Source organism: Opisthorchis viverrini, assembly GCF_000715545.1.
Source record: "Opisthorchis viverrini unplaced genomic scaffold opera_v5_690, whole genome shotgun sequence".
Lineage (NCBI taxonomy): Eukaryota > Metazoa > Platyhelminthes > Trematoda > Opisthorchiida > Opisthorchiidae > Opisthorchis > Opisthorchis viverrini.
The window spans coordinates 54,532-70,773 of NW_008752360.1; the positions used below are offsets into that span (position 1 = coordinate 54,532).

At 47.9% G+C, this 16,242-nt stretch overlaps 1 protein-coding gene across 1 annotated transcript in view; it reads left to right on the forward strand.

Moving 5' to 3' along the window:
* Positions 1-13,870: 13,870 nt before the first annotated feature.
* T265_11994 (hypothetical protein) overlaps positions 13,871-16,242 on the forward strand; it is a gene marked incomplete at both ends in the record, with an annotated part of 19,205 nt that continues 16,833 nt past the window's right edge. The window contains one exon of the mRNA XM_009178866.1: positions 13,871-14,178. Coding sequence (XP_009177130.1) covers positions 13,871-14,178 — 308 coding nt within the window. The remainder of the gene's footprint in view (positions 14,179-16,242) is intronic.

Consider the following 16,242-nt stretch of genomic DNA (forward strand, 5'->3'; position numbering starts at 1 on the left):
GTAGAACATAAGGTTGACGGAAACCCGGGGACTGCGCCTACCTGATGAGCCCCAAGAAGGGCGAAACCGGTCGTGGGCTGTCGATGGATTTTCAGCAACCTTATGAGTAGTACATTACAAAAGCCTATGAGAGGTTAAACTGCATTCATTGAAGCTGCAACCCAACCATAACATTTTGAAAATAATATTCTAAGCTCGCGGAGTTCACTCGGATATCGTAAGTGATAGGCTTGTGCCATGCCAGCAGAGCTCGTGGACACAGCCGCTCTACGAAGTGCCCGATGCTCACATCCGTGCTGCCATTTACTCCGACAGCGTGAAGATACTGACCGCGAAGTCCGTGGTTCGAATTCGACCTATAACTCTCGACGTCCCCTGCCTAGCTTTTGGAAACCTCGCAGTATCCCAGCCCTCGTGCTTCCTTCGGGTTGCATGGCAGCCAGGCACCGAGAGGGTGTTACATCTGGACCATTTCCCGACCTTAAGCTGCCACACTGAAGTGATGATCGGGCTTCTGCACTGAAATGATCCTCCGGGGATCCCCCGAAAAAGCACAGGTTAGAAAACATCAGCTCCAAAAACCGCACACTCTGATCTCCCAACAGTTGACCGTAACCGCCGGCGCATTATTCAATACGGTCGAAATACTTTTAAAACCAAAGAGTCCGGTGCTGCTCAAAAGGCACCCATTGTGTGCAGCCGCATCAGGAATGAGACAGTAATGCACTACTCCCTGCGCCCTCGGGTCAGGCCAAACCCTGCAGATGAGCAGGCCAGACTGTTGAGTCATCGGCTCCGGGAAGGGTCCCCAAACAAAACCCTACGTCCTCCAACTGCCTTCTGGGTCAGATTTCTAAGTCAAAGGATCAAGGTGGGGTACCTCAACCAAACACCCTTCCTCGGCCTGGACAACCGGGAAGTATCATTTGCCCGAGCAGTTCGGTGTCCACCGATATCGCTCCCCAACCCCTTCCCAGCACACAAACAAACGTTATAGCGTCACTCGACTGCCAGTTGTCTGACCGAAGGGCCTTATGCTCCTCACTGTCTATTTACAGTAAACCAAATAATACCCTTCGAAATCCACGAGAGCCTTTCTGTATAGGAGCTTTAAACGTCCATACTCTATGTCAAATCGGCAAACAGGCAATGCTTGCTGAAACCTTATACTCCCTAAAAACTGATGTATACTGTGTCTCCGAAGGACACATGCAAGATCCAAGCGTGATTATGCATCTTAGAACGCCATGGATGAACTCAGCTCTTTCACATTTCTCCCTCCGTGTCCGGTGACCCAGAGGCGATGACTTGTGGAATATATGGCGTGGGAGTTGCACTCAGACCAAGAACTGAACGCGCTTTGCTGGATTCCATCCCAGTGAACACTCGTCTTTGCGCCGTCCGGTCATCCCTGCTCAGTCAAGCTCAACGCTCCTCGGCAGTAAAAGTGGTGCCTGTTTGTCGCGTCGCCTTATGCCCCAACAAACTGCAGTTCTGATGCGGAGAAGGATACTTTCTATCGACAGCTATCCGGGCTCATCCGTCAGGCAAAAAGCACTGACATTGTGATCCTATCAGGCAATATGAATGCTCAAGTGAGGCGTCTGAACGCTTTGGAATCAAATCTGGGCGCTCGATTCGGATTCGATGCCGGCCGCACAGACAACGGAGATCGACTCCCCCAGTTGTGTGCTGATCGGGAACCGCTTCTGGCAGGTACGAACTTTAAACGTTCGCATCGCGTGATTCGGTGGCCACCTACTGCAAATCAACCGTGGACACAGTTGGACCATATGGCCATCAGCCACCGGTAGATAGCCACAATTCAAGACTGCCGTTCCTTCTGGGGCACACCACATCATTCCGATCACGCCATGGTGCGTGCAAGCCTGACAGTTCGCTTCTCTTCAGGGCCTCACAAATTAGCAAGCAGCATGCCAATTCACTATCTTTGAAGAACCACCAGAGCTCAACAGTGCCGATTTGAGCTAGTCCAATCCCCACAGGAAAACAATAATGCACTGGCAGTGAGCATGTGGATGAAGCGTGGCGGCGTTCAGTGCTGTCCGTCCAACTTCTCCACCGGACTTCATCGAGATCGCTATCCATGGTTGATGCCAGAAAAGCTATACCAGCAGGCAATGAGTTCGACAGCGCACTCGAATCTCCCAAACACCAAATAGTGAAGAGTCCAGTCAAAGACCGAGAGCTACGGTGGACATCGAAAGCCCGAGAGATGGAGAAGACCTTTGCTACGAGAAACAGCCGTGTTTTATATCAACTGATACAATCGACTGACCCTAGGAAAGCAATGGTCAGCGAAACTATAAGTGAACAACATGGCTCATTAACCCACTCTCAAAAACGTCTACTGGAAAGGGGGCCCCAAAAACTTTGAAGAACAGTTCAGCTGGCTTCCTGCAACACAGTCTGTGGAGATAATGAACACCGGCGAACAGAACGTAAACCTTGATCGCCCTTCGGAGGTAGAAATGAGGTACGAAATAGCCCTACTAGAACGTGAGAAGGCACCAGCACCGGACGGTCTGTATCCAGTCCTCTCTAAAGAAGGGGGAAAATTCCCGGTGACCCATCTGACAAAGCCTATTGGTACCATATAGGACGAAGAGAAGGTACCTGCAGAATGGAACATGTCGACGGTTATCCCCATCTTCAAAAAGGGCACGCGGACGCTGTGTGAAAACCATCGTGCCATCAGCCTGTTAGCTGTGGCATCGAAGGTGCTCTCTGGCGTAATCTTTCGAAGGTTGCCTGAACACAGGGAAAGACACATCCGTGAAAACCAAGCTTGGTTCCGTCCTGCAAGAGGTTGCATCGACCATATCTTCACCCTCCGACAGATATCGGAACAGCAACGCTGTTTTCAGCAACCAAAAATGGTTGCGTTTCTCGATCTGAAAGTTGCCTTTGGTTCTGTGGGTCGTCAGGCACTGTGGCAGTGTCTGTGGAGCAAATGTCTCCCCCATAAATTCTCGACCCTCCTTAAGACTTTGTACGCCCACTCACGCGGCCCCGTAAAGGCCTACGGGAAGCTCTCACCTGAGTTCACCATAAGAAGTGGTGTCAGACTCGGCTGTCCTCTTTCACCATTCCTCTTCAACTTCGTCACTGATACGGTCATGGGAGACTCACTACCAGCCTCTAATGCCCGTGGGGTCAAAGTGCTCCCGGGGCATCTGCTCACAGATATCGAGTACGCAGACGACATAGCTCTTCTTGTATCTGACGCCGTGGAAATGCAAACAATGTTAAATAATCTAAATAATTCCACCACACGGTTTGTCATGCACTTCACACCTGCAGTGTAAAGTGGTACTACAAGACTAGGTGGGCTTGAACCCTAGTCTCATGCTTGCGGATGAACCGATTGAGGTAGTAGACAAATTTGTTTACCTAGGCAGCTGTATCAGTCCCGGTGGTCTCGCGAAAGATGATATTCCCATCCGATCGGGAAGGCCAGAGCAGCTTTTGTGAACCTGGGTCATCTGTAGCGTAGACGTGACGTCAGCTTGTCCGTCAAGGATCGCGTTTGCAATACTGCGGTGCACTTCATATTACTATACGGTCAGAAACCTGGCCGTTATGAACTGACGAAGTCAGAAGACTTTCAGTGTTTTACCATCGATTTCTTCGCAAGATTGCCCGAATCTGGTGGGAACACCGGATCAACAATGCTGAAGTACGTCGAATGGTATTCGGGGGAAATAACTCACTCTCGATAGATGAACTGATCACACTGCATAGGTTGCGCTGGCTTGGCCACGTGCTCCGTATGCCAGTCGACCAAATTCCTCGAAGGGCTCTTTTCGCACAACCACGTGGAGGGTATAAGAGACCCGGAGGCGGTCAAACAATAACATGGAAGCGATGTATAAAAGCCATTGCCAGCAAACTCAGCTGCGATGGTCATTGCCGTCTTTCTGGATGGGGACCGATGGTGACCGGGCCACATCAATGGTTAGAGGCATTGTCAGACATGGCCCAGTCGCGCCCTTAACGGCGCTCGTGCATCCAAGCTATTGGCCTCAATATACAACTCCCTTCCCAAGTCCTCCGGCTTAACAGTCCACTGAAGTGCGATTTTTACGATCCCGCCTCCAACGCGCAGCTACCTACCCCACCTCTCCGAATCATCGGTGAAGGAAACTGTGGCAGCTACAACCACTGTAGGACAAGCGCTCGGTTCTTACAGCTGACAATGATAATGATGATGACAGTGGATATCCAGTGCACAAGCCGTCATCAAGGGAGAATTTACCGGTCTTTGTACGACGCACCAATTTAAGCTATCCGGCGCCCAACAGAAGCCACCTCAATGTTTACCATGCTTTGTTGCGGCAACTCCATATCAGGGAAGAAAGAGGATTCGAGGATAGCAGTTGTCTACACAGTATAGCCGGGAGCAACATCTAGTCAGAGTTTCTTCAATAAATAACAATGAGGCCTGCGAGTTGCAACAAGTGAAACCCTCCCTGAAGCTGAAGGGAAATTTTCATGTTGTGTCTCTGATTCTCAACAACTCACCAGCCGCACGCGTCAGCATTACTGTCCTCAATCTACTCAACGTTGTCGCACAAACGTGGCTTGCAATGAAAAAATAACCAAAACCATCGGCTTGTTAATGAGCCGCAACACGCCAGGTGAAGAATTCCCCGTGAGACTTTCACTATAGCTCTTTTCGCACTGCTTCTTAAATTGTTCGGTTAGGCCTAGATTGGCGACGTGTTTTCATCTGTTTGAAGTACCCAGTTTTCCCTACATCCGGATTGGGAGTGACGAACTCATTAGCGTTGACTAGCCTGACATACGTTCATTAAATATGGATGGCGAGCATCTTATGGATCACTTAGCCAGCAGAAAGTCCTTGGAACTCTCAGAACCCTACCAATTTGCACATTCATACCACCGGCAACCACAGCATCAAAGCTCTCAGCCTGCCGTACCAAAGTGCCAAGAGCTTTGCAAAAACTACCTTTGAAAGCATCACAGCTGCAAATTGTTGGGGGCGTGAACGAATACAGCGAACATGCGGCGATACTCACAGACGTTGCCAAAAGAACCAGTCAACGGGCAATCATTCAAGCAGAGATAATTTAGTGGCTAGGGTGCAACCGGAAGGTCCGTGGTTCGAGTTTAACCCCGGAGTCTCGACTGCCCCTGCTTAGGCGTAAGCGACCTGATAGTGGCTTAGCCCTCGTACTTCCTTCGGGTGGCTTGGCAGTTAGGCGTTACAGCTGAACACTTCAAGTAGTGACCGTTCAGCTCGATGGTTTCAAGTAATACCAATTGTGGCAGAACCGGTCACCGCGGTTCCCAGACCACCATAATTGCTCAACAGGAGGCTATAGAAAGCAGATAAAGAGGTCAGTCGAACAACCTCATTTGTGTATTGAAACCTTACTTCAGCACACACTGATGGAAAACGTGTTTAGTATACAAACAAGGGCAGTCCATTCTCCAGCACATTTTAGATTGCGAACTTTGAAGGCTATCTAGTGGACTGAGCTGAAGACTGATTTCAAAGCGTCTACGGCCGAGTCAAGTGTCGATATTGTAGCTAACGGTAATGGGCTGAGTGTTCGTCAGCCGTAAGAATGGGTACGTGAGGATGCTGCTGGCAACGGGACGGTGAGTAAAAAAAGGACGAATATGTGAGAGACCAAGAAGGGAGGCGTCAGCAGTAGTCTGTTTCACCTACTCCTCTCGCTGTATGCAACAAGTAAGGTGACCCGGTTGATGGCATCACGGGACCGCTGAAGTGGTATGAAGCGAGACTTATGGTCGAACATGGACTAGGGTACTGCCAGAACGCCTAGGCCTGGACTCAGAGACGAATAAGGTATTCAACCAAAGCCTTTGGCTTAAAGCTTTAAAGGCAAGACAGCGGGGGCCGGGGTGAGACCGTCAGAAAAATCTACATTTTTAGGGAGCAGACAGCCATGTGCTGCAAACCTCAACCTAGAAAACCAAGAGGCTACGTTAATCAGACCCCTACTCATTGACCGATCTTGTGTGAGGAATTCTGTAGGCGTCACATGTACACATCTCGGCACTTCAGCATGTGTAACTTTGAAAGTGTGTATCATCAAATATCCATTAAGGAAAGTGATAGAATCTACACAGCCTTTCAGGCTTATAAAAATCTTTTGAAAGTGTGATCATCAAATATCCATTAAGGAAAGTGATAGAATCTACACAGCCTTTCAGGCTTATAAAAATCTTTATCAATTTCGCCAAATACAGTTCGGAGTAAAGAATGGAGTAGCATGCTCCCAAAGGGTTATGGATGACACAATAAGCACTGAAAAACTTAATGGGACAACTGCCTGTAAATAGTGTCACCACACGTGGAAAGGATCAATAGGAACACGATCCAAATCTCCAGCGTTTTTTGCACTATAAAAAATTATGGCTTTCAGTTAAATCACGATAAATCCGAAATTTCCACCGGTAAACTCAGACTCCTCTGATGAAAGACATCATCAGACCGGACCCGGAACATTTCAGAATCTTGCAAGAGCTGTCACTTCCGAAGAACATGAGGTCTCAGTAACGTGGAGTGGACCCGTTCACATATTATTCTCGTTGAATGAGCCGTTTCTCTAATAAAATAGACCAAATAACTCACAATACGACCTTTCCATTCCCAGGGTGTCACAAAAATTTATGGAAGTCTTAAATAAAATTTGATGGATGCAGCTGTGGTCAATCCGATAATTACTATGGTAGCTGAAACTGATCTATCCGATGTTGCAATTCCCCGTGCACTTAAGCAAGATAGTATACGAGTCGTATTCTTCTCACGCATAGTCTGTCAGCGAAAACCATCACTCTGCTATTGTGGAAGAAGCGTGTACAATGGTCGAAGCAGTGCTGAGGGAAACATAACCTACTTGAGACAAATTTCAAGATTGTAGCTGATTAGCAGTCCCTTGTGTTCACGTATTCCACACAGCAAAAAGTGAGAATAAAAGAACGAGAAAAAGTCAACGATGGTGAATTCATACCGGTCGTGCCAGGAACTCCCCACTCTCCTTAAAGGATATCCGACTCATTATTAATCAGTGTCATGTGTGTGCAGAGTTAAAACCACGTTTGTTCAAGTCAACCGGTGGTACGCGCATTGAAGCCATGCAAACGATTGAACCTCCAAGCTTCAAAGGACCACTCCCTTAGACCACTCGAAATAAATGTCTACTGACGGTCGTAGACGGGTATTTCCATCCATCTATCCGTATCAAGATACGTTTGTCAACGGCGGCCCCATGTCATGTACCATTCATTGCTACATTTGGCCCACCTAGTTTCGTGCATTCGAACCGCGGTTAATCATCCACTTCGGATGAGACTAGGCGCTCCCACAAGTCGGACCACTGCATACAACCCAAGGGAAAACGGCCATGTGGAACGATCAAATGGAGGTTTGTGGAAAGCTATTATGCCTTCAGTACGTGTCCTGAGGACCGTCGCCCCAGATAACCGAACAGCACGCCTATTGCACGGATGTGTCGACTGTGGGCTATGACCAAATCAAAGCATGACCTGATTGATCGGAATGCCAGCCAATCTGGATCGCCGTTTCTAAATCTACGCTTCTCGCTCCCTCACAGAGGTTCTAGCACGGCTACGTGGAACATTTTGTGATTACCCTCTAAATACGGTAGTAATAATTTTCCTTCGTCTCCCTAAAGGGTTGTCTGATTCACGGATTCACGGATTGATACACAGGATCGAGGCTTTTGCCCAAGTTTCCCGGGTCGCTTTTGTTCTTGTCGGTCAGTGGCTGTCGTTCACCTGAAAGGCACAAGCGAAAAAAGGGTCTAACACTGCTCTTTATGTTCTCAATGCAGGGCAGTATGCTTAACAGCGCGAGGATTCGCATGAATAAATGTCTAATATTGCTTTAAACTGGGTTCTAGAAGGAGCGTGAACATCCGCTGGAGGAGGGTCATTCCACGCACCTAGTACTCGAAATGAGAAGAAATTCTGTCTAATGAATGCATGTGCTCTGATATTGAAAATTTTCTTGCTATGTTCCTGCCGTGTGTTTGCTGGGTCAACAGTAAATAACCTGTTTGCTAAGCTTTGTTCAAACAGGCCATAGGTAAGAATTAGGTCCCCCTGGAGGCGACGGTACTCCAGGGAAAAGGGATCAAGCATCGCGAGACGCGTTTCGTAGTCCGCGGATTTGAGACCGGCAACCATTCTCGTGGTGGCTCGCTGGACACGCTCAATAAGGCTGACGTCTTTCGTGCGTCCTGAGTAGACAACTTGGTTAGCGTACTCCAGGAGCGGTCTGACGTAGGCCCCATAGAGTATTTGGAAGTCCATACGAGTAATACGGGAGAAGGTGCGTCGGATCATCCGTAAAATGGCGAATGTCTTTTGGGCCGATTTCTCGTGGTGCAGTGAGAAGGACAAGTTTGAGGAGACCCAGATGCCCAAATCATTTTTGGCATCTATCCTCATGATGTTTTCTGGTCCCTTTTCACCATGCATATCAAAGGCATTCGCTGAATCCCCTGCAAACGACATATGGACGCACTTTTCATCACTCAGAGGAAGGTGCCAGTAAGGTCATTGACTTAGATCAGAAACACGAGTGGTCCCAAGACGGAGCCTTGAGGAACTCCAATGGAGACCTGCGCTGGAGAGGAATAGGTTGAGCCTATTCTCACTCGGAATGACCTGTCTGATAGGAACGCCTTGATCCAGCGAAGGATTTTCCCTTGAATCCCGTAAGACTCGAGTTTGTGGAGCAGCGGGACGTGTGGAACCCTATCAAATGCTTTTGAGAAGTCGAAAAATATGGCATCCGATATGAGTCCTTCATCCTTGGCTTGGGTTAAGCTGTCCATAAACACGAGCATGTTTGTCACGCAAGAACGGTTTGGGAGAAATCCGTGTTGAGCTGGAGATATCAGATTGCTGGAAGTAAGGTGATCTAGGATGGCTCGCTTCAGAATGCGTTCCATCACCTTGCACGGCACGCTAGTGAGGCTTATAGGCCTATAGCTGCCAGGCGATAGTCGGTCATCAGTTTTGTAGATTGGCGTAACAATCGCTTCCTTCAAAGCAGAGGGAAGGCGGACTTCGTCAAGCGACTGACTGATGCCTCCATGCCTTTCGATATGCCATATTGGGTGGAGCAGGAATCCAGGTGACCGGTACAGAGTTTCACGACCGTTCATCGGGTCACGACAGTACGATTAAAATGCCTTTAAATCGGTCACTAGGACGCCGTTTTGCGGGACTATATCCATTCGATTCGATCCTTGTTGTTCACCTTCGCTGGTCCCATCCCACACGAGGAAATGTTTCATCACAATCGAAAATCCAAAATCGGTATTTCACTGCCGCAGTGGTTGTTTTTTCCAGAGCCAGTTCTGATACGGCGAAATACCCGACCTTCGAAATATAACACCATAGTCGAAAAATTGTGCTCCTTGAGTATAACCACTGATAAATCTATTTCGGACGCCCTAACGACATGGAAGAAACAGCTACCTTAGGTCACATTGCGCCCTCTGCAAATTTAGGGTGCGCTTCAGTGGCTGAACATCAGACAGGAACACGGGGACCCGATGCTCACGGTGGGAATACCCTATGCAGCTGGCACTTCAGACGACCGACGAAAGTTTTTTCGGAGTTGGGATACCAAAACATATATCCGAATTTAAGAGCGGTTACAGCGAAACCTTGAGAGGAATGAGAACCCTATCAAACTTAAAAACGTGCAAGCTGCGTTTACAAAATTCCCTGTGCAGAATGCCCCGCGAAATACATAAGCCAGTCAGCTAGTGACCTTTACTATTTAGATCGTTCAGGACGCAGAGATACCCATATCCCTACTGTTGGCAGGACAACTTGCGCGTTCATCATTGTTCTAACGGCTCCATTGTTTGAGTAAATACTGTGGTTACCTTTGAAGCTTTGATCCACAACGTGTGTCTTGGTCCTACTAAGCTTGTCTCATAGCAAGTGTGTTGTCTGCTACCGTTTTTCTGATGTTTGTTTTGGTGTACACAATCGGAAAGCAAATATTCCAATTTATTATTTACTCTTTGGTTTCCGTTCGTAGACTCGTTTCTGATGACTTCATGGCTGGTATATTATGCGACACCATGAAACGAGAACAGAAATGCCGACTACGTCTTTAGTTTTGCCACGCTTTGCAAAAAAATGGACCTCCATTTCCGTTATATCTGCTGATTCGCCAACCTGAGTTATCTGCTGACCCGCTCCAGTGCCTAGTGTCGGAGAGAAAAAACCCACGGAAGGGAACACAGCAGCTATATTTTAACAAAGCGGGTGCGAGAGCGTGAGTGGATGCAAGTGCGAACGTAAAACGGTCTCAAGCTATTAATTGGAGGGACATTGTCTGAACTCGGTCAAATGCTGAAGCTCATGGTCTGGCTGTGACGCGCTGCATATTGAGGGGGTGTTGTTTGTCTGGTGAACATCTAGCGGAGCTGAGAGTCTCGATAGATTTCGGGCATTCAGTGGTTGCTTTCATGAACCTGACCTTCCTGATAATTTCAGTGTAAAAACAAAGTTGTTTGTTATTGGACCACCAAATCAAATTAAGGAACGAATACTGGAGTATGGCAAAGACTGTGAACTTTTGTTAACGAGCTCATTAAATTTCACGTACAATTCACCTGTTAATGATAACCTGTTGGAATTTCGGTCATCCGCCGTTCATCCGAAAAGCCTCTCGGCTGACACAAAAAATCTAGTTCTGTTTTACACGAGACTCCTTTTTTGTTTTATTTCAAAGATAATGGCATATGGGGCTTTCCGTGGTCAATCGTGAAATTCGTCGCAACTAATCAGGCACGTGTTAAGCAAATCCGGCAGCACTACGAACATTATTTGCACACCTACCAGTAAGTTTTTGTGTGTACTGCCTTCACTACGTTTCCGCAGAGGACAAAATTATAAACACTTTTACCTTCCTTCTGCGAGTCTTGCCTAATTTTAGGTCTGGTTGGCTCGTCACCAACCAATCTACGTGAAAACTGCCCAGGTAGCATTTTGAACGTGATATGTACACACTTCAGACTGACCCGTTAATGATATCTGTAAGTCACAGAAGTTGTCTTGAAGCGTAACAGCTTTCAAGCGCAAAACAGGTCGGGGAAGCTCACATATAGTTTTGCTATTCAATGGCTACGTCTACAGAATGACAGCAAGGGTCCCGCAAGTAAACCTATTGTCCCACCTAGAAGCTCTCCGATGGATAGGGTAAATTACGCGCGCATGCTGCTTTAGATCAAGTTAATCATGGACGGATACGAGAGAAAGCCGCTTGGTTTAAAATCTGAGCAATAAAATCTAACGTAGTAACGCGGGTGGTTATGTGCATCTCGATTTGCAGAAAGCCGCATATTAACTGGAAAGTATTGCAGCAGAATTTCGCCGTCAACCACAACCGTAACACGGTTACTTTAGTAGCCTTTACGTTTTCGGTTGCGCTATCACGGCATCGATGGGCGTCCTTATGTAGCGTCACGTTTGCCCGTGGTATGGTGGACTTAAGTAGTGCATTGTTGCTTCCCGTGTGAGTCAACGGCGAACAAGGGTAACTTTCCTTGTTTTCTTACTACTCATGAGTAACATGACTTATACCTGCTTATTATGACACCGTTTCGTTTCCTTGCTGCTCGTTTTCTCCCTCTTTCGTTCCTACTTAAAATCTGCTTACCCCTCAGAAACTGATATCAATATTTTGTTGCCAGTCTGTCATTGCCTGCAAGTTCGTCTCGATTGCACCTATTTTTGAGCGCCCACTTCGACGGAAAGCGGACCAACCGGATATCGAACCCAGAGTCTCCGGACGGCAGGCGAACGCGCTACCGCCGATTATTTTGTATTACACATGTACCGCACCTGCCAGATAGTCTTTGCTGAGATTTGTTTCAAACGGACGAAACCGCGCAGCCTGACCTGTCACGTGACACGAGCAGCCGCGTCATCGCCGACCGAAAGACAGTCCCTCACATCCCGAACGTACTGACTCCTGCGCCGTTACGGCCAAATCACACTGTCAGACTGCCCCTATATGTATATTTGTACATCGTTTGGTACTACCTCGTTGTTACCTTTAGAAATCCCTGCTTCATCAGTGACTATTTTCCACTCTTGCTGATTGCGTCATTGTTGATTGTACGTTTGCTTAATTCATGATGCTTACTAATCCGTTTGTCTGTAGAACCAGTTCCTATCAGTCCCCAATATATGATCCGCTGCCCACGTCTGTTTGCTCCTATTGACTACCGGCTACGAACTGCGTATAATCTAATAGCCGCAATCGTCCTGTGAGATACATAGCCGTCCGGATATCACAAAATTAATCAGCATCGCACAGTTTATCAACGCTCTCGCAGTTAATCAGTACCGCAAACTCAACCGACGTTTTGCCATGTCTGACGAACATTCCGCCGACCTTCCTCCACTGGATTACCCCCCCCCCCACGCCCGAGCGAGATCTCCCATCGATCTGAAAAACAGAGCTGCATGGCTGGAAATAAAGATGGCCAAAGTCCGTCTCCAAATGGCTAGCCTTCAGTGTTCTTCTACCGCTACAGACAGAAGAATCCAAGATTCTGGTCGTTTCTTTGTTCGCTGAGCTGGGCAATTTGATTGAAAAAGCTTCATCACCAATCGTGGTGGCATCATCAGTCCATAGTTGTGCGTAGCGGTGGGTTAGTGGTTGTGCGTTCAGTAGTGTTACGTGTGTGTTGATATACGTGCCGGTAGCCGGGGATGACCTTTGACCGCGATTAGTTAGAATAACTAACTAATAACTAGTTAGAATAATTAATCGCGGTCAAAGGTCATCCCCGGCTACCAGCACGTATATCAACACACACGTAACACTACTGAACGCACAACCACTAACCCACCGCTACGCACAACTACGGGCTGATGATGTCACCGCGATTGGTGATGAAACGTTTTCAATCAAATTGCCCAGCTCAGCGAACAAGCCAACGACCACCATCTACGCTGCCTGAGCTACCAACATTTTTCTCCATAGAACTCCAAGACTCTGTTAAACTCCATCCTACCCACTTAACCAGGAGGAGGCCATCACCCCCAACTATCATGTGACGCCTCCAAAGAATCCACAGATGACGTCCACATCGTACCCACATCTTCCGGAACTGTTTAACCTCTGTAAGGGTACGCCCCAGAGAAAGGGACCAAAAGTCAGCGGTAACCCTCTGAATTACTGGAAGTTTCTGATGGGTTACACCAGTGGGGTCGCCCAATACGGTACGGATCCCGCAAACCGCGTAGCCTACTTGATCGATGCATGCGAAGGTGAAGCACGAGAGGCAATCGATCTCTGTACACTACTTGAGCCGGAACACGGCTACTCAGAAGCCTGGAAGATGTCGGGCCGCAGGTTCGGCAACCCCTCGGTTATCGCAAGAAAATACATTGCGTTTATCACAACCGGACCACCTGTCAGGCCGAGCGACGCCAGTTCACTACTCAAGCTAGATGACACAATGAAGGCCTGCTGATTAGTACTCTCCCAACTGAATTAGTCATCGGAGCTCAACACCAGAACAAACATAGGTGCTATTAATAACAGTCTTCCGACCGCTATCCAGTCGCAATGGTTCGATCGGGCCTCGAAAAACCTCAAGAAGAACCAGGAGCCCAGTTTCGTTGACCTGACTGATTATGCTCTAGACCGGGCAGATTCGTTATCAGCTAGAGAGTCCTATTTACCGAATGTTTCCCAACTGAGCACCAGTAGGTCAGAACACCCCCGCAGCTTTTTGACGGCACCATATGGCCCGACATGTACCATCCGTGCGTGCACTGTGGCAAAATGCACTATCTCAATCAATGCTCGCAATTCGTTCGCTTGGATGCTGATTCCCGTGCAACGTTCGTCCGTTCAGCTGTACTTTGTGAACTTTGCCTCAAGCCAAAACATAACGCGAAACAGTGTCGCTCGAGGCGATGTTGCGGACTTAATGACTGCAGAGGTCTACATCACCCACTACTCCGTCCGCCCACCCAGCCTTCAGCTAAGTCGACGGGGCTAACGTGCCAAAAGAATGCCGCTCAGACCTCAGCGTCAACTGTGCCAGCGGATCGTGTAACCGGACAACCGTGGCGCTCGGCCTACTGCCTGTAACTCTTCGCGGCCCCCGTGGAGTTTACAGAGTCAACGCTCTTCTTGACAGTTGTTCAGACTGCACGATGCTGAAAGAGGATATCGCCTTAAAATGCCACAAACATGGGCGTTGCCACGCCCAACAGTCAGAATGAGGTGTCGGCTACTCGGGTCAGTTTTGATATAGATACAACGCCGCCGACCGAGACGCCGCAACCTCTCAAGGCATGGACCTTTCATCAACTCCCGTAGATTACTCAAACCCTACCAACGAGAGAGCAGTGGTCTAAGTGGGATCACTTGAAAGGAATCCCGTTCGAGACTGCCGGAAGCCAACCAATATCCCTTTTGGTCGGGGTGGATGTACCGGTGGCACATTGGGTGCTGGAAGCCCGAACGGTCAGGCCACACGAGCCTTACGCTAATCGAACACCACTCGGATGGGTCCTTTTTGGGCCAGTAAATGATACGAACGAGAGGTTGGCCCGAATCAACTAGCTCAGCTGCCATGTGGAAAGCCGTCTGGATATATGGTTAGAAGCCACGACCAACATCGACTTCAGAAACCCACCACCATACGAGCGCTCCTCGTCGCAGGCTGATGAACAGGCATTATCTGTCGTAGACTCTTCGCTGAGACTGACGGATGGGCGCTATGAAATTGCTCCGCCTTGGAAGGCGGGTTGTCCGAGCTTGGTGTAAAATTATCTCGTTGCTCGCCAAAGACTCAAAGCCCTTAGATAGAGATTCACCAGCGACGGGCATCACGATCTCAATATGACTGAAACACCTGTTTAGAAACACGACAAAATCTGTCTTATAATCAGCTGGGGTTAAAGTTGCGAGAGCAACGTCAGACAATTTATGCAACATCGTCGCACGGAAGTCTTTCATGTTTATCGCAACCATACCAATGGTGTTACCAAGTCTTTCCAGAACTCTTCCGATGTTTTCAAACGTTTTAGTACACACAATCTACTGGTGTATGAGACAGGTCTTAGTGCAACTGCCGGTTGTATTTTCAAACAAACGGTTTTTCCTGATCAAGATCTGCCCAACAACGTTTGATCATTAGGCTTTGGTACAAAATTATTGCACCGATTACTCACACCCTTTTGGTGCTCGAAAACGGGATGTGAACAAGACTCAATGAATTCCTCTCTCTCAGCCAGCGTTATCAGCCACAACGCGTTGAAACGACCCGCATATACAAGTGGAGATGTGTCTTTGTACCGCAATTTCTCGACTGTGCTATCATCACTCGTGTGCCAACTTTTCCGCCATGCGTTGTCCAAGCAACATTCTAAATTAGTCATCAAATGATGATTTGATGGACTCCTGCTATCAGTTAGCTGCACAAGTTTGCCGCATGCATTATTGGAGTCAGATACTCTCCCGAAACGTGTGGGGTTAAATTTTGCTTCACAATCTTTACTTCTTGAGCGTTGGGGATAAAATAAAGCATATCCACAGACAAAGAAGTTGCTCGCGGTGGATTTCGCCATCCATGGCCTTTGTTTGAACACATCGGCGAGCAATTTGGAGCACAGTGAATTTAAAAGAATTGAACTTATACTTTCGCGGTAAAGTACTTTTGTCTTGGCGGTCTAAACACAACAGAATTTACGCGGCGAGTGATCATGTGCTCCCTTAATGATCCGTTACGCTCGTGATGAGACAGAAATCAAGTGTATGTAGACCCATGAACAAGCGCAAAATAAACGTGCCACATGATAAGGATCAGGTCCAGCGGATCACCTAAATGAACATAACCGTGGAGCAGCGAATCATATTCGAATTTTTCTCAATGCCAACAAAATGAATAACAAGACTTCTGGAACCTGCACTAGTATCAGCCGTCTGGGAGCACCTGTGAGTTTGCACCACGAACTGTGAGTTGATTAAATATTGACCCCACCTCGTTTATTCCGACGCTATGATAAAGATCTTTTTTCACGGATTGATACACAGGATCGAGGCCTTTGCCCAAGTTTCACGGGTCGGTTTTGTTCTTGTCGGTCAGTGGCTGTCGTTCACCTGAAAGGCACAAGTGAAAAAAGGGTGTAGCACTGCTCTTTATG